The 22,198-nt window shown below is 53.4% G+C and overlaps 1 protein-coding gene across 5 annotated transcripts; it reads left to right on the top strand.

Annotated features, from left to right (window-relative positions):
* The first annotated feature begins 1,087 nt into the window (after positions 1 to 1,087).
* Positions 1,088 to 22,192, top strand: EWSR1 (EWS RNA binding protein 1). Of its 5 annotated transcripts, none has more exons than XM_014253944.2 (18): positions 1,088 to 1,154; positions 4,138 to 4,174; positions 4,391 to 4,442; positions 4,914 to 4,967; positions 6,194 to 6,317; positions 11,624 to 11,810; positions 13,544 to 13,711; positions 14,361 to 14,575; positions 15,400 to 15,580; positions 18,288 to 18,325; positions 18,992 to 19,024; positions 19,632 to 19,750; positions 20,074 to 20,203; positions 20,318 to 20,440; positions 20,516 to 20,693; positions 20,964 to 21,061; positions 21,441 to 21,714; positions 21,974 to 22,192. In XM_014253944.2, exons 1-18 carry the CDS (start codon positions 1,088 to 1,090, stop codon positions 22,011 to 22,013), a joined length of 2,118 nt encoding a protein of 705 aa, XP_014109419.2. In that variant the 3' UTR covers positions 22,014 to 22,192. The 5 variants fall into 5 exon arrangements, with proteins under 5 accessions (XP_014109419.2, XP_087920929.1, XP_005524564.1 ...); XM_088064803.1 differs by having other exon boundaries at positions 1,099 to 1,154; positions 18,291 to 18,325; XM_005524507.3 differs by lacking the exon at positions 4,914 to 4,967 and having other exon boundaries at positions 1,099 to 1,154.
* Positions 22,193 to 22,198: the final 6 nt, after the last annotated feature.

A 22,198-nucleotide genomic window follows, 5' to 3' on the forward strand; every position in this document is an offset into this window, starting at 1 on the left:
TGGGGATGGGATGGGGATGGGATGGGGATGAGATGGGGATGGGGATGGGATGGGGATGGGAACTGGGATGGGATGGGGAGGGGGATGGGATGGGATGGGGATGGGGATGGGGATGGGATGGGATGGGGATGGGAACTGGGATGGGATGGGGATGGGATGGGGATGGGGATGGGATGGGATGGGATGGGGATGAGATGGGGATGGGATGGGATGGGATGGGGATGAGATGGGGATGGGATGGGATGGGGATGGGATGGGATGGGGATGGGGATGGGATGGGATGGGGATGGGGATGGGGATGGGATGGGGATGGGAACTGGGATGGGATGGGGATGGGATGGGATGACATTCAGGGGCACGCAGGGGTCACGTGGCTGTGCCATGGGACTCGCCCCCACGATGTGACACCAATCCATGCGATGTCCCCCCTGGGACACCCACCCATGTCACACCACTCATGGGACACCCCTCCCGTGACCTCACGGGACACGCCACCAAGCAGCTTGGGGGGATGATGTCACACGGTGATGTCACACTGTGACGTCATCCTTGTGACCAGCGTCTAATGGCAGGCACAGCACGAGACCCCAGCTAGGTGCCACTTCTTGGCACGTGACCCGTGACACCCGGTGACGTCACACACGGCCCATGGCGTCACCTGGTGGCCCCGTGTGCCAGGAGGCGCCCTCAGGAGACCGCACGACACCCGGGCACAGCGCGTGCCGCCGGGCACGCTGCGTGACGTCACAGCGGCTCCGCGCCGCCCGTTCCGCCGCAATGACATCACTACGCCCGCCGTGACGTCACGTCCCTAGCTCCGCCTCGCGCCCCGAGCGCCTCTTGCGCGACGGTCCCTAACGGCCGCGGGCCGTACCACCCCACCGCCCGGCGGGGGGGGAGCGCCCAGGGAGGCGGCAGAAACGCGCTCCCGAGCAGCGAGTGCTGCCCGCGGGGCCGTTCCGGTTCTCCGCGGACAGTAAAACCGGCGGGCGGGCGGCGGAGCGGGGCGGGCCGAGCCCCAGGAGCGCGTCCTCCCGGCGGTCCCCCCCGGGCGCGGGGTGGTGCGCGCGGCGGGGCCGGGCGGCGCATGCGCGGCGCGGGGCGGGGCCGGGCGGGCAGCGCGGAGGAGGAAGGCGAGAAAATGGCGTCGACGGGTGAGCGGGGCCGGGGCGGGCCGGGCCCGGGGCGGGGGCGAGACGGGACGGGACCCCCGGCAGCGCCGCCGCCCCCGCCACGGGGTGGCTGGAGCAGTGCTGAGGCGGCACCGCCGGCCCGTAGCGCCGAGCCCGGGGGCCGCAGGGGTCGGGCCGTGCGGGGCCCGCCTCGCCCGTGTCCCCCCGCGCCGCCCGCTCGGGCCTCGCCGGGGCCGCGGGTGTTTCCCCTCAGGGTCCGGTGCTTCAGCTGCGGCCCCTCGGTGCTATGGCCCTGCGGGATTCCCGGAGCTCCGCGCTCCCGGGAGCGAAGCGCCGAGCCGGGGCTCCCTCCGCGCTTTCGGCCCTGCCGGGCTCCGCGGGGCGGCTTTTGGTGCAGATGGGGGATTATGGAATGCTTGGGGTGGGAACAAGCCTTAAACCTTATCCCATGGACAGGGACACCTTCCACTAGCTCAGGTTGCTCCCAGCCCCGTCCAGCCTGGCCTTGGACACTTCCAGAGCTGGAGCATCCTCTGGGATATCCATTCCAGCGCCTCACAGCCGGGAATTCCTTCCCAATATCCCATCCAGCCCTGCCCTCTGGCAGTGGGAGCCATTCCCTGTGTCCTGTCCCTCCATCCCTTGTCCCCAGTCCCTCTCCAGCTCTCCCGAAGCCCCTTTAGGCCCTGGAAGGGGCTCTGAGGTGTCCCTGGAGCCTTCTCTCCCAGCTTTACCCCATAGGGAAGTAAGGTGTTCCATCATTTCCATGGCTCCAGATTTATCTGAAGGAAATGTTTTTTCCACGAGGGCTCCAGCTGTAGACAAATAGTTGGAAACTGAGACTTCCCAACTGTGCCAACATCACCTTTAAAGTACTTTAAAGCCCAGCAAACCAAGATCTGACTCCTTAAAGAAGGAGGATTTTCCTTTTTTCCAGAAAGGAAAATGTCTCAGGCCATGGAGAGTGAGGGAATATCACCACCAGCATCTTGGAGAGCTTGAAAAAGGAAAGTCAGTGAAGGAACATCTGCCAATGGAATTGTCAAAGTGGGGGTTAAAACCACAGCTGTGTTTTCCCTTAATTCATGGAATTGTTCCTCCTGGGAGCTGCTGTTTTCAGCCTCTGGTGTGCTCCAGAGCCTCATGAAATAAAAGGATGAAGATTAATTTCCCCCTGGAAATAAAAGCCAGGAGATGGGTTTAACTAAATGAACCATAATATTATTTTTTATTAATGTTCTGTGTTCCTCTGAATCCCAGCAAATTAAAAGAGAGGCATCACCACAGGCAAACTGCAAATTCCACACCTGGAATTAAATCCTGCAATGGGGCAAATGTTGGGAGTGGGGGAGGGCTGTGAGGAGAGGGGTTAATTGATGCCCCTGTGTGGAGCTTGAGGCCAAAAGGAGGCTGAAAATGGAGAATTAAATGAGGTTTCGGTGGCTGGAGGGTGAGCAGGGAAAAGAGTGGGATGAGGAGGTGGTAGGAAAGGGAAGCTGGACGAGTGGGACCATTAATTAACACTCAGGATTTAGCAGAACCACGTGTAAAGTGAATTAAAAAAGAAAAGCAGAAAAACCCTGAACTGAACAAAGAAAAAGTTCCAATATTCCACGTGCCAACCTGAGAGGGAAGTGGGAATGATGCCAGAGGGGTTTAACAACTTGTGCCTTGTGTCCTGGGAGCGGGGAAACCTTTGGAGAACTCCAAGTGTCTTCTTTCTCCATGTGAGGTGCTCTGGGCAAGGTCAAGGGAATTAATAACGCCAGGAATTCCTGCTGGGATCACAGCAGGGCCATTCCTGCCTCCAGCACGGATCCAGGGGCTCTGCTCCTGCACAGGGAGCAGGAGGAAAAGCTGGGAGTGCACCTGGAGGGTGGGGAGGAAGGGTTTAGTAGGGCTGGATGCACAGTCTGAGGAACAGGAGGTTGTGGTGGATGGAAGCTGTGTTTCCCAAGTGATTCCTGGGGCTCTATCACCTTGGGAATAGTGGGATAATTAAAGCTGGGCAGTTGCTTCCTCAAATTCTCCAAGGCAGGAGTTGAACGAGATCCATGTGGGTCTCTCCCAACTCAGGATATTCCATGATTCTGGGATTAACTTGGAATTCTGTCCAAGGTGTGATGGTGATGGGAGCACTGGAAACTCCTCCCACACAGGAATGTCTGGGAACAGTTCCACTGATCCAGCTCCTGCCTCTGGCTCAGGTGCTGTGGCCTCAACCAGGAAGTTCTGGGCTCATTCCTGATCTCAGGCCTTCTGTGGTCCTGGGAGAGCCAGAATCTCTGGCCAGGTGTGCTGGGAATGATGAATTCATCCCTGCTCCAGACCCTGGGATGGGAGCTGGAGCTGTTGGTGCCTGTGAGGGAACTGGGAGCTGCAGTCGTTTCAAATTTAGCCTCCTAATTGCCATGTGGATTCTTTTTCCATCCCTGCCAGCAAATCAGTTCAGCACAGGCTTTGCTGCTTGGATTTTCAGGACTTTGGTTCCCCTCCCAGGCTGACATGGATTGAGGATTTGGAGGGGGGAATCACTCCCAGCTTCCCAGCTCCAGCCCTTCCAGGGGACAAGTGGCTTTCCAGCCATCGATTTGTGTCCTTGAAAGGGAAAGTGTGAAGGTGGTGAAACCTTCCAGCCTGGCCCTTTCAAAGCAGGGTGGCGGGTTTGTAAGGCTCAAATCCCTGTTTTTCCTTTGTTCCAACCCAAATCCCCCCCTGCCAGCCCCCTGGGATCCATCCAAGGTGGCAGTTAAATTGAAGCGGGGTCATTTGAGATCAAAGTCGCTGCTGCAAGCAGCAGGAACAATGAGGGGAAGAGAGGTTTTGTTCCCCTCAAAAAAAAAGGGCTGAAAACGTGCATTTACCTTCCACCCTTGGGAAACTGGAATTCCAGTGGTTTATAGTGAGCTGCAGGAGGAAATTCCAGCTGCTGAGCTCTTGGACTCTTTAATTTTGTTAAGCCTTTATCAATGTTTTTATTCTTTTTCTTCTCCTTTTCTTTTAGATTACAGTACCTATAGCCAAGCTGCAGCTCAGCAGGGGTAAGTAGCTTATCCTTCCTGTTTTAAAAAGATGTAATAAAAGTAAATAATAATTATGGTTTGGGCTTGACTCAGGTATGTTTGGAAATCCTGAGGGTTTTCCTGGAGCTTTGTATTCCCATAGAATTTCAGCGGAAACTGTTGGGCTGCGTGAAAATTTGTCTGGTGATGCAGATTTGGGGCAAGATTATAAATGTCTTTACATTCATTCCACAGCTACAGCGCCTATGCACCTCAGCCAGCCCAAGGATATGCACAGACCACCCAGGTAAAAGATGGGGATGGGGTAGAATTCCTGCTCAGTCACCTGTTTTCCAGGAAAACGTGCAGCTGGGAGAAACTCCGAGCGGCTGCGTCAAAATCCGTGGTTAAAAGTTGTCTTGGAGCTTCTCCCCCGGCCCAAAGTGCTTTTTAAAAGTGGAAATAACCTCAACAATCCCCCTTCCTTTTGTTAATTTATTCTATCCTGATCCCAGAAAAGCCAAACTCTTGGTGTATGTTTGGCACCACCACGTTGGTGGGTGTTGTAATCAGAGGTGTAGGAGAGAAAAAAACTGGGAAAAAAGGGGGGAATTGCCTTTTGGGAGATGGCAGAATTGGACAAAGGAGGAGGAGGAGGAGGGAATCAGTTTTTTCCTGGAGTTTTTATTGCTATAATTGTTGATACTCTCAGTTGGCTGGACTGCAAAACAATGATGGTCTTTAAGAGATTAACTTAATGCTTATTTTTAACCTTTAGAATCCAAGTTACTACAACCACATTTGTCTGCAAACTCCAAGTATGTTTCCAAAGGTAAATTCTTGTCCTCAAAAAGTGCTGTAGGCTTAATTTTCCTTCCCAAGAGGAGGAAGACAGGCTCAGTGTGGGCTGAAAGGAAGGTGATGGTGACTTATTTGAAATAAAATTCTTTGGAGACAACAACTGGAAGTGCTTCTCCCAGTTGTAGGCGAGGTGAAAGGTGGGAGCAGGATGACAAGGGTAGGAACAGGAGGCCTCAGCAACTAAAACCAGCTAATTAAACACCTAACCAGCTAATTAAACACCTAACCAGCTAATTAAACCCGTAACCAGCTAAACTCAGCTGTAGGCACGTGTCCATGGGAAGTTAGCAGCATTCCCTGCCTCTTGGTGGAGAGAACTTCCAGGGGCAGAGATGTGTTCCTGCTCCTGGTTCAGACCTGTGCCCTGAGTTCAGGAAAGCTGAACATCCCAGAAAGTCCAGGCTCTGCAGAAGTCTGAATTCTTTCAGAGTCTGGAGGTTAAAGCTGTCTCCATGTCACTCCTCGAGCTGTATCCAGAGTTTTATCCTAAGCCAGGAGCTGTTGGAAGCTTGCTGGTGCCTGGAGCATGAGCTGATAGGGCATGGCTTGGGCAGCTGGTGACACTGCAGGGCCCAGCTGCTCCTCTCCTTTCCTCGATGATTTTCGAGCTGGGTTTAGAAACAAAATCAGGGAATGGGTGAGGTGAGAGCTGATCCCTCACTGAATGCACAGGCACCGGAATGGGAGCAGCACCCCTGGGGTACTTCGGGTGTGCCCATGGATCCCATCCTTCCATGGCTGCACCGACTCCCATTTCTCAAATTAGTGGCTGATGGGCATGAAAAATACTCCAAATAATTTAATTGAAACCTTCCAGAGGTTTCTTTTAGCCAACACCAAAGCAGTTTTACACTGAAGTGACTTTTCCTTCGTGCAGTTCCACCCTCGGAGCGCTCCCATTCCCGTATTCCAGGTTAACCCTGGGATGGTGCCTGTGGGTGCTGGTGGTAGCTGTGAGGAGCTGGGAGCTTTCTTGTTTGCTTTCCACAGAGCAGAGGTGTGTGGTGACAATGTCAAGAGCCTGTTCCTTCAGTCTTGGCAGGGAAAAACCACTCCATAACCTCCTTGCAGAGCTGACCCGGAATTTCTCGCAGCACCTAAACTTTCACAGCAGCCTTGGCTTTGAGAGTGCTCAGCAACTGCAATTCCTGGGGGTCACTGGTGCTCATGGATTGAATCTGTGTCCTTTTGGAGCAGACCTACGGGCAGCAGAGCTACGGGACCTACGGGCAGCCCACCGACGTCAGCTACACGCAGCCGCAGACCACGGCCACGTACGGGCAGACAGCCTACGCCACGTCCTACGGGCAGCCCCCGACAGGTGAGAGCCCTGCTGGGCTGGGCTCAGCCTGGAGCTCTGCTTGGGCTGGGAAGAGGCCTTAGAACCATCTAGGCCAGCCCCTGCCATGGGCAGTGACACCTTCCACAGGTTGCTGCAAACCCTGGGCAGACTCGGATGCTTCCAGGGGTGCGGCAGCCACGGCTCGGGGTAACCCGTGTGACCCTCCCTGCCAGGGAACAATTCCTGCCCAATATCCCATCCATCCCTGCCCTCTGGCAGTGGGAGCCATTCCCTGTGTCCTGTCCCTCCATCCCTTGTCCCCAGTCCCTCTCCAGCTCTCCTGGAGCCCCTTTAGGCCCTGGGAGGTGCTCTGAGGTCTCTCTGGAGTTTTCTCTCCTCCAGATGAACACCCCCAGCTCTCCCAGCCTCCAGAGCAGAGGGGCTCCAGCCCTCCATGGCCTCTGGACTGGCTCCAGCAGCTCCACGTCCTTCATGGAACGGCTTTGGCTGGGACAGACCTTGAAGCTCATCTCATTCCCCCCCTGCCATGGCCAGAGACACCTTCCACTATCCCAGGTTGCTCCAAGCCCCGTGCAGCCTGGCCTGGGACACTGCCAGGGCTGTGGCAGCCGTGTACAAACAGGAATAAATGCACTGTTTACTCAGGGCAGGGTTTGGGTGCTGTGGGACCGAGCAGGACGTGCTGTGCTCAGAGCAAAGGGAAACTCAGCCCTTCTCTTCCCTGCCAGTCCTGTCACTGGCAGTGACATGTGCCTGTTCTGATCCTGTACCTTCTCCTTCTCATCCTGTGCTTCCCACAGTGGAAGGAACCAGTCCAGGTTGGACTATCCTGCTCGCTCTTGCATGAAAAATTCCATCTCATCCTGTCAGAACTTGAGGTCCCCTTTAGTCAGAACCCTTGAGGTGTCAACTTGGTTTTAGTGCCAAAGCCCTCGAGTGTCAGAGCTCACACAGGCAGTGACAGCAGGGAATTGCAAGGCTGCAGTGCTCTTTGCCATCTCCAAACTCTCCCAAGTGCCACCTTCATGGATTAAATCCTATGACCTTTTGGGTGACTCCAGCCCCATTATCCCCCCATTTCCTAAAGGATAAACAGCATCCTGCCCTCCACCTTTGCATGCCCCGTGGTGGTTTTGGATTTCCAGAGCAGATACTTGTTCATTAATGCTCCATAAACTCTCCCAACATGTTCTTGCAGCTGGAATTTCCTCCAGACGAGTGTCTTAATGTTTGAAACTATTGAGACAATGTTTAATTCATGTATATTCATGTTTATTTAATGTATGTTCAGGCTGAATATTCAGGAGGTTTAGGAAGCAGATTTTCCTCCCAGTGATTCCTTGGGTGCCATGTCCTGCAGATTCCTGGGAGAGACATAAACATTTTGTAGTTGGAATTAAAACACTTCCCAAAGCAAGGGAATACCAGGACAGACAGATATCTGGCTACAGAAGCCATGGAGGAATTCTTCAGGGGAAGAGCTGGAGAAAAAATATTAACCAAAATTAAATTATTTACCATCCTTACATGGATCAGGAAAATTCCTGCTTGTGAGATCCATATCCATTAGCCATTGTCACTGGGGGTTATCTGCAGGGCTTTTTCCTTTCATTTAAGACTACCTACACAAAAATTGGCAGTAAAAAAGGATTTGTGAACTTCCAAAATTCCTTTCTTAGAAATATTTATATCTCTGTGACTCCTACAGACTCCAGTCCCGCAGAGGTCACAGGAAACTGCTCTGTTGATGTTTTTCCTTCTCCCTTAAGAGGAGATTTGCTGGAGGAATAATAATAATAATAATAATAATAATATCAGGCATTTTTTGTCCTCCACAGCTGCACTTTTTTTTTTTTTTCTGTTGATCAAAAAAAAAAAAAAGCTTCATTTTCTTTTCATCCATGAAAAAAAACCACCAGCTTAGAAAGTGGTCAAGCAAAAGATCCTATCAGCCCATGGAGCAGGGCTGTGGCAGCTCTGGGCAAAGAGCCAGTTTGGATTTATCCTTCCTCCACCTGCCTCTCCTTGAGGAGCCAGAGCTGTGGAAAGGAGACTGCAGCCTCTCTCTGTCCCCCCCTCTCTCCCCCTCCCTGCCTTTCACGCTCAATAAACCCCTGGGCCAGACATTGTCATGCCCTGAGAGACGTGCAGTTCTTCCAGTTGAATCCCAATCCTCTTTTCCTCAGAATCACCTTTTTGTAGTGCAGTTCCTTAAAGCAAAATGTTTTGTTTTTTATTTGCCTGAACAGCCTGAGGTTTGGGTAAGGTGGTGTTGAGGTCAAGGAAATCCAAGGTCTGTGTGGATGCAGCCTCCCAGGATGGGTGGGAATGGCAGGGATGGATTTTTCCTTCCCAGCACTGTTATCCCACCTTGCCTTGCCTCCAGGACACCCCAGGAAAGAGTTACACCCTCCTTCCCTCCCTGGGGCTGTAGGAAAAGGTGTCTTGGAGCCACCCAGTCACTCTGTTCCAGAGAAAAAGGGATTTGGGAGCAGCTCCCTCAGGTTAGGGGTCACTGAGCACCCTCAGTGGCTCGTTAATTAATCACTGCAGGGTATTAGCAGGAATTACAGGAGTAAATAAAGAGCATTTCGGTGTCCAGGTGTGGATCTCTTGGAAGTGGGAATTGCTCTCCAAAACCAGCCAGCCCCTGCTTCCCTTTACCTGGGAAATTTGGGGTGTGGGTTCATTGAAATTTCTAATGGATTTGGAATTAATGAACACACAGCTGCCGTAACAACCCCAAAATATCCCAAAACAGGCTGGAGAGAGGGTCAGCTCTGCATCCCTTCTCCAGCCCCTCACTGGTGGGATATACACAAGCCAAGCAGGAGTCAGCTCTCTTCCTCAATAAATCTCTCTGGAAAGATGAAATCTCTCTGAATCTATCCTTTTCCAGTTGATATTCTCTGAGGATCAAATGCTGCACGCTTATCCACCACCTGGAGAATTCCTAGGCTTCAGTAAGGGGTTGGTTTGGAGCCTTTGAGGGGAATTTCAACACTTAAGCAGGTTATTATTCCTTCTGTTGCCTTTTCCTTTCACCAGCTTTTCTGCTGTGTCAACTTTTATCTTCCTAGCTGGGAGGGGAGGAGAGAGAAGTGATGTAACAGAAATGCCACCCTCAAAACCACAGCTCTTGAGGGTTCCCAGAACGTCTAAACTGAGCTTGATTTGTGATTTAGACCAGTGGGATGGGAAATCACTGCCTTTCCTTTGGGACAAACCCTTCCTGCTGAGCACACTCTTCCACGAGGGAAATGCTCCATCTAGAGCTGAAGCTTTAAAATTCAGCTTTTTTTGTTGTTGTTTTTTCCCCTCTCCCTTTTATCCTGCTGCCTGTGCAGGGCCAGCAAAGCTTTTTGCTCCCAGTAGCAGCACTGGGAAAAGGGGACCCAGCTGTGGGAGCAGCACCCTGGAGCTCCAAATCCAAGGGGAACAGCCCAGGGCAGGGCTGTGGCTGCAGCACACGGGCTGCAGGCTGTGCTTAGCCTTTTTTAGTGTGTGGTCAGGCTTTGGCCAGTTAAAATAAGGGTTTATTTAACTCCTGGCATTGGTGCTCCCTCTGGAATTGCTGTCTGGACTCACATTTAAGTGTTTGGGTTGCTCAAATTTGTCCAGGGCTTCAAAAATCCTCCCGTTGGGCACCATCTCCTTCACCCTTCTCAGCAACACTTTCAGAGACAGCAGCCAGGAATAGTGACCATAAATTCTGATTTTCTAGTGATTCCTCCAAATTATTTCCCAGTGGGAGTCCAGTTTACATTCCCAGGCTGGCAGCCCTGGGATGGGGATGAGTTGGGGGCTGGGGGTGGGAAGAGGGTCCAGGCTGGTGTTGTGTCTTCACCACGATCCTGAGAGTCACCAGAAAGCTGAACTTTTGGGGTGTTTTTAATGAATTTGCTGTTCAAACTTCCTGCCCTGCTCGTGTTTCTCGTCCCTGCCCCGGCGTGGTGGCAGCAGCGGGTTCAGGGTGTGGGAGCAGTGCTGTGGTGCTCCGTGAGGGCACGCCGTGTTCTGCTGCTGCAACTGCTGTTTGCTTTGCAAATCAGGGAATTGGAATAAAATGCTGCAGCCCAATTTGCCTAAAGGAAAAGTGTGTCACAAGCCTCCCGTGTTTATTAAAAATCAGAAGTGATGGAGAAGCTGTTGCCTTCACTGATCCCAGCCATGAGAGCATTTGGCTGTTCTTTTTGCTCTTTTTATTTTTTGTCAGATTTGTTAAACATTTTTATTGCTGTTTTTCCATCCAAATCTCATATTCTTAATTTGAAAACTTGCTAGAACGGTTGTTAGGAGCAAAAACCCAGTGTGTTAATGCCACTTCACCTTTGTGACAAGGCAAATGCCACTAAATTATACAGGAGTTGTTTTGGGATCTTGGATATTGTAAAACTGTTGAAAAGGAATTCTCTGAGCTCTCAGCTTTTTCCCTAAACCAAACTGAAATTCTGAGAAAAGGAAAGGTATATAAAACATCAGGAGCTGCCTGATGTGTCTCTTTTGACCTTTTTCTCATGTGAAAGCAAATGGAAAGTGCTTTTCTTTTGTTTCCAGCTTTACTGATTTAAAATAAGCCTTCAGAAATGCCTCTGAAAGGCTTCCCAGGTCAGGTTTTGTGCCTTTATTTTTCAGAAAAGCTAAAAGGATGGGACTGTACTTGCTACATCAGTTGGATTTCTTGTATTTTGGAGCTCAGGGGGGTTTGTTACCCTGCCTTTGTTGAGGAGATGCTCCATGTCTCAGCTTGCCCTGCCTGAGTTCTGGTTGCTGTAAACAATCCTGGGTGATGGTCCAGGGGTGGCTTCCAGAAAGCTCCTGGGAGTGGGATTTTGGGATGCTGAGGGGCTGGAGGCCAAGGCTTCCCAAGGTGGGAGGGTTCTATGAGGAAGGCAGAGGGGCAGGGGTGGGTAACTGACGATTTTTGGGTTGTCGGAGGTGGTTTTGTGGTGGTAAAACCGTGTCTTTGTGTTGAGTCCCAGGAGCACCACAAGGACCAGAGTCTGAGATATTTGGGAAAGCCGGAGAGGGAACTTGGGACAAAGGTCTGGAGGGAGAGGATGAGGGGGAATGTGGACAGAGAGCAGGGTTAGATGGGATGCTGAGCTGAGGGAGGTGACACAAAGAAGCCGTGACTGCCCGTGGATCCTTGGAAAGTGTCCAGGGCCAGGTTGGACAGGGCTCAGAGCAACCTCTCCTGGTGGAAGGTGTCCCATGGCAGAGAGATGGAGAGAGATGAGCCTCACGCTCCCTTCCATCGCAGCCCGTGCTGGATTTGCGTGGTTCCCAGCGGAGCTGTGGGGCTGAGCTGTGCTGTGTTGCAGGTTACAGCGCCCCGACTGCCCCCCCTGCCTACAGCCAGCCCGTGCAGGGCTACGGCAGCACCGCCTACGACACCAACACGGCCACGGTCACCAGCAGCCAGACCTCGTACGCCGCCCCGTCCGCATACGGCACCCAGCCCGCCTACCCGGCCTACGGGCAGCAGCCGGCCCCGTCCGCTCCCACCAGGTACTCCTCCTCCTCCTCCTCCTCCTCATCCTCCTCCTCCTCCTCCTCCTCCTCCTCTTCCTCTTTCTCCTCCTTTTCCTTTTCCTCTGTCTCTTCTTCCTCCTTCTTTTCCTTCTCTTTTTTCCTCCTTCTTCTTCTCATCCTTCTCCTCCATCCCATCCTCATCCTCCTTCTCTTCCTCCTCCTTCTCTTTTTTTCCTCCTCTTCACTCTCTTCTTCTGTTCCTCCTCCTTCTCTTCCTTCTCCATCTCCCATTATTCCTCTTCTTTCTCCTTCTCTTCCCTTCTTCCTCCCACTCCTTCTCCATCTTTTCTTCCTTGTCCTTCTCTTCCTCCTCCTCCTCTTTCTCCCTCCTTCTCCTTCTCCTATTCCTCCTGTTCCTCCTTCTCCTCCTTCTTCATCTCTAGTTACTCCTGCTCTTCTTCCTCTCCTCATTGCCCATCTCTTCTTCCTGCTCCTTCTACTCCTCTTCACCCTCCTCCTCCTCCCGTTTCTCCCCACCGGGTGGCTCGGGTGCTGTGGCAGCCCCTGCTCCCCGTGGCGCTGCGGGGCCGGGGCGCAGCGTGGGAGGGCTGTGCTCCAGCACGGTGAGTCAGCGCTGTTCCTGCAGGACCAGGGAGCCACCACGCAGCCACATCAGGCTCTCAGGGTGCAGCACAGGGCTGAGTCCTGTCTGCTCCCGAGTCACGGGGTCAGGCAGGATGCTGGGGTGGATGTGCAGGCTGCAGAACATTTCCTCTTTCAATCTCACCCCTCTGGGCACTGCCTGTCATCTACTGAGTCAAATTGTTTGCTTAGAGGATATGAAAAATTCAGAATACGTAATGGAAACGTGTTTAGAAGTGAGTAAAAGCTGATTTGTTCCCTTACCTGGTGTCTGTAGCAAGCACTGTGGGAAGGAAAGGCAGAGCCTGGCACAGCTCTGACAGGTTACACTTTAAAGGGATGTAAATTTACAGGAGGAATCCTGACATTGTGAATAATTTTTCCCAGCTTCTACGGTAAAAGCAGCTTCACTGTTTTTACTCCACTCTGAGAAACACATAAAAATTACAAGACTCATGGACTCCTTTGAGTTGGAAAAGGCCTCTGAGATCATTGAGGCCACCACTAACCCTGTCCCCAAGTGCCACATCCACACGGCTTTTAAACTTTGAGACACACAGAAGGGGATGTGTGAATCACATGCAGAGGGTTGTCAATTTTCAGGCCTTGAGAGTTGATTCTAAAGACGCAATCACAGAGTGGTTTGGGTTGGAGGGGTCCTTTAGAGGTCACCAGTCCTAGCCCAGCATCCTTTCTCTTCCATGGGATAACTGGGATAACGTATATGAGGCAATATCTGCCTGAGCTGGATTTTGAACCAAACAATGGGGCATTTCACTGCCTGCCTTGCTGGCTGCTTCAGCTCCTGCTTTCCCAGAGCTCTGCAGGAGCAGCCTTGCTGGCATTCCACCTCCTCCACTCAGGCCCACAGCCAGAGTCTGAACCCCTGGCTTTGGGATGAACAGGAGCCGTGGTGTTCCGTGCTCTCTGTTCAGGAGTGTGCAAATACCCAGGCAGTGAGTGCTACAGTTGTGTTTATTACTTATTTATTGGCTGTCACCAATCACAGCCAGCTTTCGTGCTACCCCAAAAAAGAGGTCACAAGCATCAGTGCTGGGGGGATGTGAGCCCTTTGCTGCTGCCAGCCGTGGGGCTGGGCACCGATGTTGTTCCATATTTCTCTGCAGACCCCAGGATGGCAGCAAACCGGCAGAGACCAGCCAGCCCCAGTCCAGCACGACAGGCTACAGCCAGCCCAGCCTGGGCTACGGGCAGAGCAACTACAGCTACCCCCAGGTGCCTGCCAGCTACCCCATGCAGCCTGTCACCGCTCCACCCTCCTACCCTCCGACCAGGTAATGCTTGCCAGGGCTCAGATAGGGGCCTTTCCTGGGGGATTTTATGGAAAAGGAGCTTTGGTGGCCTGGGAGGAGGAGCTGTGCTTTTTGTAGCTGTGGTGGGGGTGGGGAGGCTGTGGCTGAGTGCTCTGCGTGTGCACACGTGGGAAGGAAAATAATGACAAATGGATTTAAGAGACTTTATAATTTATTTTTTTTATTTATTTATTTTAAGACTTTGAGAATTTTAAGAATTTTCCTAGAGTCACCTTTTGCTGCCTCCTTCCACATTCAGCTTGGCCAGGAGCTCCCTTCTCCCCTCAGGTGTCTTTAATGTGACTTCTAAAATGTACACTGTGAAATTCTCAAAGCCTCAGCTGCATGAGGGGAACTTCTTTTATCCAGGGCCTGTTATTTCCATTACCACTGAGTTTTGCCCTGGCACTTGTGCCTTTTCCTAGAGGTGTGAATAAACTGGGATTGGCCATGTGGTTTTTGCTTTCACAGCCCTCCAGACTGGCCTCCATAGCATGACTTCAGCTTTTAAAGTGATTTACAGCACTAAATACAGCCTCTAATTGCATTGCCTTCCAGCATGAGCCACTCCATGCACACTGCCAGGGAATTGCCTCATCATCCCACCTTTCCCAACGCTTTTCTCTTCCAGCTATTCCTCCACACAGCCAAGCAGTTACGATCAGAGCACTTACTCCCAGCAGAGCAGCTACGGGCAGCAGAGCTCCTATGGCCAGCAGACCAGTTATGGCCAGCAAAGCAGCTACGGGCAGCAGCCACCTCCCACCAGTTACCCACCTCCCACGGGATCCTACAGCCAGGCCCCCAGCCAGTACAGCCAGCAGAGCAGCAGCTACGGCCAGCAGAGTGAGTGCAATCCCTGGGAAGGAGCCCTGGCCTTAGTTTGGATCTAAAACTCGGAGCTGAGTTGAAGGGAGAGAGGGTTTGGAGCTGGGGTTTGGCCTTTCTTGATGAAAAGTGGCATCTCTGGAGGCAGTGGTAGGTTGGGGTCATCCCCTCAGGGGAAGGGTGAGAACACAGAGGCACAGAATGTTTGTGGGGAGGAGTTGAGGGGACTCAGCCGGGAGAAAAGGAGGCTCAGTGGGGACTCTGGCTCTGCACAACTCCCTGACAGGAGGGGGCAGCCACGGGGGTTGGGCTCTGCTCCCAGGGAGTAAGTGATGGGGCAAGATGGGACTCTGCTTCCTCCTCCTTTTCCTTCTCTTCTTTTTCCTCCTTCTTCTCATCCTTCTTCTCCATCCCATCCTCATCCTCCTTCTCCTTGTTTTCTTCCTCCTCCTCATTCTCTTCTTCCTCCTTCTTTTGTTCCTTTTGTTCCTCCTCCTTCTCTTCCTTCTCCATCTCCCATTACTCCTTTCTCCTTCTCTTCCCTTCTTCCTCCCGCTTGAGTGGCCTCAAGCTGTGCCAGGGGATGGTCAGGTTGGATATTGGGGAAATTTCTTCATGTCGTTCATGCCCTGGGCAGTGCTGGAGTCCCCATCCCTGGAGGGATTTAAGAGCCATGTGGATGTGGCACTTGGGGACATGGGGCACTGGTGGCTTTGGCTGAGACAACAGCTGCAATCGATGCTCTCAGAGGGATTTTCCCAAACTGAACAACTCCAACGCTGCTGGAGCTGAGGGCAGGTGAAGGAGCTGCCTCTCCCTAACCTGTTTCCACCCTTCCCCAGGCTCCTTCCGCCAGGACCATCCCAGCAGCATGAACATGTACGGGCAGGAATCCGGAGGCTTCTCCGGCCCCGGGGAGAGCCGGAATCTGAGCGGCCCCGATAGCCGGGGCAGGGGACGAGGGGGATATGAGCGTGGAGGCATGAGCAGAGGTGGGCGGGGAGGAGGACGCGGTGGAATGGGGTAAGAGCAAAGCTTTTTTTCCTTTTCTCTAATTCTGGTTTACCCATAGGATTTGAAACGCAAAAGAAGGGACTGAAAGGTTGACGTTTGCAGCTGTGTTTCCACGGAGGACATCTCTGTGTAGCAGCATTGCTTGTCATCCATGGAAACATTATCCTAAGGGAAATAGGAGCAGGATGGTTGGTTTGTCCTGCAGCTGGTTGGGCCCCCAGGGAGGGGGAAATTGGGGGTAATGCTGGCCCTGGCACTTTCAGCTCCCTTCATGGTTGCCCAGAGGTGGAATCCTCTGTGGGGTTTAACAGTAACTCTGGGTGGAACACACACAAACCTCCCACCAGCTCCAGGGGATGCTCCCTGGGCCTCAGGAGCGGGGATTTTGGCAGGAGCCTCGTGTCAGCCTCCTCCCGCGGAGCCTGCGAGCTCGGAGTGCCTGGAACACTTGGAGCGCGTGGATAGGGAGCCCGAGAGCAGAGAGAAAGAGGTGCTTTGGCTCCCAGGCCTGCTCCCCCTTGGAGCATTCAGGTGCTCTGAATCAGTTTGGCCATTTCACCTGATGGCACAACCTGGTTTGGTGCTACCTGCGCCTTCGGGTGTGTCCCCATCCGTGGAGGTCGTTCTGATAGAGGCGAGGGAGGAGAATTAATCCCAAAGGCTCCTCCAAGACAGAATTGACAGCTTTGTGTGTGTTCCATCCCCTCACCCCGTTGCTCAGAGCCGTGCAGAGTGTCCCCAGGTGTGGCACAGGACACGCCGTGCCCGCCCCGGCGCTGGCAGGGTGGCTGTGATGGCAGCTGCCCTCCAGAGGACACTTCTCCCCGCGTGGCACAGCCCGGTGACCGCCTCAGTTTGGCAGCGGTTGGCCCCTTTCTGCATAGCTCTGTTGCAGCCCGTTGGTGTGGCATGAAATCTTTATCAGAGACATCCAGCAAAGAATGGAAAAGGCTGGTTTTGTGTGGGAACACATCCAGCTTGGAATTGGCTCGGGTGGAACAGAGTTCCAGGGATCTGCATAAAGATTTCAGCCTTGCTGTATTGATGTCTTAACGATGAAAGTAGATGTAGACACCTGAAATGTCTATCATCACATCTTCAAATTTCTAGCCCCTTCTGAGCTTCTCATTGCCAAAGATTTGTCACCTGTCTCTGATCTCACACCTTAATCCCAGCTCAAATTTGCCTCCCGAGCGATTTCCCACCTGGCCAGACCCTTACAAAGGGTCGTCCCCCCCGCCTTATGGACGTAGAGTTTGTGATGTCCATAGAACAGGTGGCTTCAGGGGACACCCAGGGCAGGTAGGGGAACTCGGCCCACCTTAGCATGCTGTGGTGATGGATTTCAGTGTCTCCAGCAGGTAAGGAGCTCGATGTTATTAACGTGCCCTTTTTCATTGCCTCGATGATTTGATATTTTTATGAAAATGGAAAACTTTTTAACATGCTTTGTCGCATTTATATGCTACAGGTTACAAAGTGAGAGCCTTGTAAACACCTCAATACTTAAAAAGTACCCGTACTCAGTACTCAGCCGGCAGCATAATGAAAAGTGGGACTAGACACGGTGTCCATATGGAGAGGAAAAATATACATAGAATATTTTTAACCCAATGTATTGATTGTATAAACGGAATCCTTCTGTAACTTTGGTAACTGCATACTTGTTGTTTGGTAATAAAACCAGAGGAGGGTATACTACTACTTTAGAATTGTGTAACGTTAAAGAAAAAAAAAAAAAGTGTAAAAATCTTATGTTTAAAAAGAGAGACATTACGTAAATGGTGTGTACTTTAACGAGAGGAGGCAAAGCTGCATGCAACAGCTCGAAATTCTGTATTGACTTTTTTTTATCCCAGTATTAGAGGTGCAATACTTGCTAGAAAAATTCACGGTGCTCTCCCTCCTCCGCTCGGCTCCTTCCAAACAGCTTGCTGGCTCACCCAAAAAAAGAGCAAGAAACAGCCCAAATCCTTTCTCGAGGTGGCGTTTTCCTACTTCACCACCACGCTCCAAAGCAGTTTCAGCTGTGAATGCTTCAGCCAAAGCTTCTGGTGAAAGCTGCGGCCCTGTTTGCATTGGCACCTGCCCAAAAGTGAGTGTGTCCACAAAGCTGCACCCCAGGCCTCGGAGCCCCCGCTGTACTCTGTAAGTTCTCCCTCCAGAGAGTTGTTAAATTCAGTAGTGACCTGAATGTATGGCTTTACTTTGAGGGTTTTAGGGGCGATGTCAGCTGAACTGTGTTGTAGGTCTCGCGTGTGGCTTGTCTCCTTTTACACTGTTAAATGTCAGGGACCCGCGGGCCCGCGCTGCCACAGGCTGAGGGTGCACCTTGGTGGACACACCGAGGGGAGGGAGTTGACCATTGAAACACCCCAAAATTGCTCAACAACAACAACAACAACAAAAACCCCACATCCTCACTTTGATTACAAACAACCCCCATTTCTCGGCCAAGTATTGCACTGATGATACCCGAGTAACGCCAGGGCACCGACAGCAAAGCGGTGCCTCAAACCACACCAAGGTTGCTTTATATGTAAAGAAAATTTGAGCGAGCTGCCCTGAAGAAAGGCCTAGTGCCGAGATGAGAGAGAGACAGAGAGATGTTTGGAGATGTTTAGCCAGTGCCCTTCTCCCCTGTGAGCCGCAGAGGCTCAGAGCGGTGCTGGCTTTGTAAAGGGAAAGGCCTTCATTTCTTCGTTTATCCCCCCAGCAGCGCTGGAGAGCGAGGTGGCTTCAATAAGCCTGGTGGTAAGTTTTTGAGCATTACAATGGATAGTGTTAAAAAAAAAAAAAAAAAAAAAAAAAAAAAAATTGCAGTCAGTTTTTTTTTTTAGCACAAAGTGTAATTTTTTTATTCATTTAAGTGGTTTAAAAAAATGACAATATGCAACCAGACTGTAATGGGTACTGCCGGCGATGCCCAGGGGTGTGCGGACACAGTGGAAGAGTTGAGCAACCACTCCTGTAATTTTGGGGCAAAGAAATGGTTTGGATGTAATAAATCTTTTTTTTTTTTTTTTTTTTTTTAAATATATATAGATATATTAAGTAACTTTTATTAATGAACTTAAAAACCGATTGGCTTGGTAAAACCTTTTAAAAAAATCAGCGTTAATAGTGGTTAACAGTTTGAAACCTGCTAAAAAAAAAATCAGTGTAATAGTGGTTAACGGTTTGAAAACTGCTAAAAAGAATCAGTGTAATAGTGGTTATTGGTTGGAAAAAAAATGCTTAAAACCAGTGTAATAGTGTTTTTTGGTTGGAAGAAATGCTAAAAGAGCCACCTGATGGCCCAGTAAGGTGCAGTGCTGCTGCTTGTGCGGCGCAGGTCGTAGCTAGTGTTGTGTGTGTCGGTTCTCCAGCCCACAGGGCCCCCACTAACACCCTTCCCTATGCTTCTCTCCCGCCTGGCAGGACACATGGAGGAAGGACCCGACCTGGATTTAGGTAATTCCCACCAAACTCCCTCCTGAGGCTGTCAGACAGACCTTTGTGTCCTTGCTGCAAGGGCTGCTGTGTGTCACCCCACCGCCACTTCAGGCTCTCTGGCTGTTCCCATCGGTTCTTCATTCCCAAACAGCTGGCAACAACCACACGTGGTTGGGAGATGCTCCCCCTTCTCTGCAGGAATTAGGGGGGTTGGGGGCTGCTCTGGAGCTCTTCCAGGGGGCCTGCAGCACCCCCAGAGCCTCGTCCGTGGCTCGTCCCTTCCTGTCCCAGGCGTGTCTGGAAGTTCTGCGTCAGCCTTCCAGCGTCGGAAAAGGGGGGTGGATGTCCTTGTGTGGGAGCCCAGGGGGCACAAAGGTCTTCTTCATCTCTCCTCTGGGACGTGTCCTGGAATAACCTGGGGGTTCTTCCCACGTGGGTGGGTGTGGGCTCTGTCTGGCCGTGGCACTGGGGAGGTGAGGTTGGGGACAGTCACCTCCCATGGGCCTGGGGGTTCCTGTCACTCCCAGAGAGCGAAGCTGCAGCCATGGAGGGGATGGAAGGAACTCGGCCCTGGGGCATTCCTGCCCTTCCTCTGCCTGCACTGACCCCAGGAATTTTCTCCTAGGCCCCCCTATGGACCCAGAGGAGGACTCGGACAGCACTGCAGTCTATGTGCAGGGACTCAATGACAATGTGACCCTGGAGGATCTGGCAGATTTCTTCAAACAGTGCGGTGTTGTCAAGGTGAGGGGACACCAGTGACCCCCCGCTGGCAGAGGGAACAGGGTCCCTCACCTCCTCCTCTTCCTTCTCCATCTCCCTGCCCATTGCTCACATCCTTCAGGCCCGTCCTGTCCAGGCCCTGGGAGAGGCCTGGCAGTGCTGTTTGGGGCCCGTCCCTTCGTTTTTGGGGTGTGTGGGCAGTCCCTGTCATCCATGGTAGGCCTGGGGCCCCTTTCTTCTGTCCTGGAGTCCCTGGAATGAGCTGCTGCTGGAAAGCAGAGCAGAGCAAATCCCCGTTGGGCAGTGGGAAGACAGGACTCGGGTGACGTTGTGCTGTCCCTTAGATGAACAAGAGGACGGGGCAGCCCATGATAAACCTCTACATCGACAAGGAAACGGGCAAGCCCAAGGGCGATGCCACCGTGTCCTACGATGACCCGTCCACTGCCAAAACAGCCGTGGAGTGGTTTGATGGTGAGTGCTGGGGGTCGTTTTGGGGTGGAATTCCAAAACTTCCAGGTGTGGGAAGCACCTGTGTGCAGCAGGGCCGTGATTCACCGATGCTCCTGCCCATTGTGTCCCTCCCAGGGAAGGATTTCCAGGGGAGCAAGCTGAAGGTGACCCTGGCGCGGAAGAAGGGCCCGATGAACAGCCTGAGGGGCGGGATACCCCCCCGGGAGCAGCGGGGAATGCCCCCACCCCTCCGTGGAGGTACCGTGCAGCCCCCCCAGAGCTGCTCCCCGTCCCTGCCGTGGCTCCCAGCACTAATGGGGCTCCTTCCCGCAGGTCCAGGGGGACCCGGTGGCCCAGGGGGCCCCAGCGGGCCCAGCGGCCCCATGGGCCGGATGGGGGGAAGAGGCGGAGACAGGGGCGGCTTCTCCTCCCGAGGACCGCGGGGATCCCGGGGAAACCCGTCTGGAGGGAGCGTGCAGCACCGCGCCGGAGACTGGCAGTGCCCCAACCCGTGAGTACCCGCTGCTGCCACACCCTGTGCCAGCGGGGCTGCCCAAAATCACTCCCTGGGCCTTCCCAGGACACAGTTTCCAGCTGGCACAGAGGGAGGGACGGGGTCACTCCCGGGGGCTGCCAGACCCCCCCCCCCACCCCACCGCGGGAGCTGGGCCCCAGCTCCTGCCCTGGTGTCCCCTCTCCACGTGCTCTCCTGCTCGTGCTTCCCAATGTCACCCCAGCTGGAATGCTGTCCCACTCTGGGCTAACTGGAATTTGTACCCAGGGGCTGTGGAAACCAGAACTTTGCCTGGAGAACAGAGTGCAACCAGTGCAAGGCGCCCAAACCGGAGGGGTTCCTCCCGCCCCCCTTCCCTCCTCCAGGTACGTTTGGGGGGTGTCACGGCCCCAATTCCCGATGGGACACCCCAGGCCTGGCCTCGGGCTCTGTGGGTGGGGAGTGGCTGGGCCAGCTCCAGGAGCTGCCAGGCCTTCATCCCTCTGTGAGCCATGACCTGGAGACTGGGATCACCATTTCTCCTGTGATTCCTGCAGCTGGGGGGCTGTCAGCCCCTAACCCTAACCCTAACCCGACTCCCCAGGGCGCTGCTCCAACCTTAATGAACCTGAATCCCCTCGGGTACCCAGCAGCTCCCAGCCCTGCTCCTGCCGGAGCTGGATGTGCTGGGACCCCGGGGTGGGGAATGTGGGAGCGGGATGTGCTCCCCTGGGGTCACTCTGAGGGTCTCTCCTCCTCCCCCAGGCGGTGACCGCGGCCGAGGCGGCCCCGGGGGGATGCGGGGCGGGCGCGGCGGGGGCCTCATGGACCGAGGAGGGCCCGGCGGGATGTTCCGAGGCGGCCGCGGCGGAGACCGAGGGGGATTCCGAGGTGGCCGGGGCATGGACCGAGGCGGCTACGGAGGAGGCGGCCGGAGAGGAGGAGGAGGCGGCGGCCCCGGGGGACCCCCGGGACCTCTCATGGAGCAGATGGGAGGAGGAGGCAGAGGACGGCGCGGAGGGCCGGGAAAGATGGACAAGTATGGATGGGGAGAGCGGGACAGAGAGTGATGGGAGGGGGCAATGGGACATTGGGGAGGGGGAGACCCTGCTGGGGAAAGGGGGTGGGGGGCGATTGGGGTGGGATAAACGGGTGGAGGGGCGAGGGGGTGAATGGTGGGGATGGGATGGGGTGGGTAAATGGGTGGCAGGGTGTCTGGGTGAGGGGTTAAGGAGCCTCCCCAGCGCGGGGAGAGCTCCTGGACCCCCCGACTGACCCCTGTCCCCCCCGGCCCACAGGGGCGAACACCGCCAGGATCGCCGAGACCGGCCCTACTAACGCCGCCCCCCCAGAGCCGCATTTACTACCAGATTTATTTTTTAAACCAGAAAAAAAAAATGTTTTAAATTTATAATTCCATATTTATAATGTTGGCCACAACATTATGAGTCCTCCTTGTCTGTACTTTAGTATTTTTCACCGTTTGTGGAGAAACATTAAAACCAAGTTCAACGGTAGCGTGA

Source organism: Pseudopodoces humilis, chromosome 20 (assembly GCF_049639895.1).
Source record: "Pseudopodoces humilis isolate 2021_Gansu_Grassland_sample_001 chromosome 20, ASM4963989v1, whole genome shotgun sequence".
Taxonomy (NCBI): Eukaryota; Metazoa; Chordata; class Aves; order Passeriformes; family Paridae; genus Pseudopodoces; species Pseudopodoces humilis.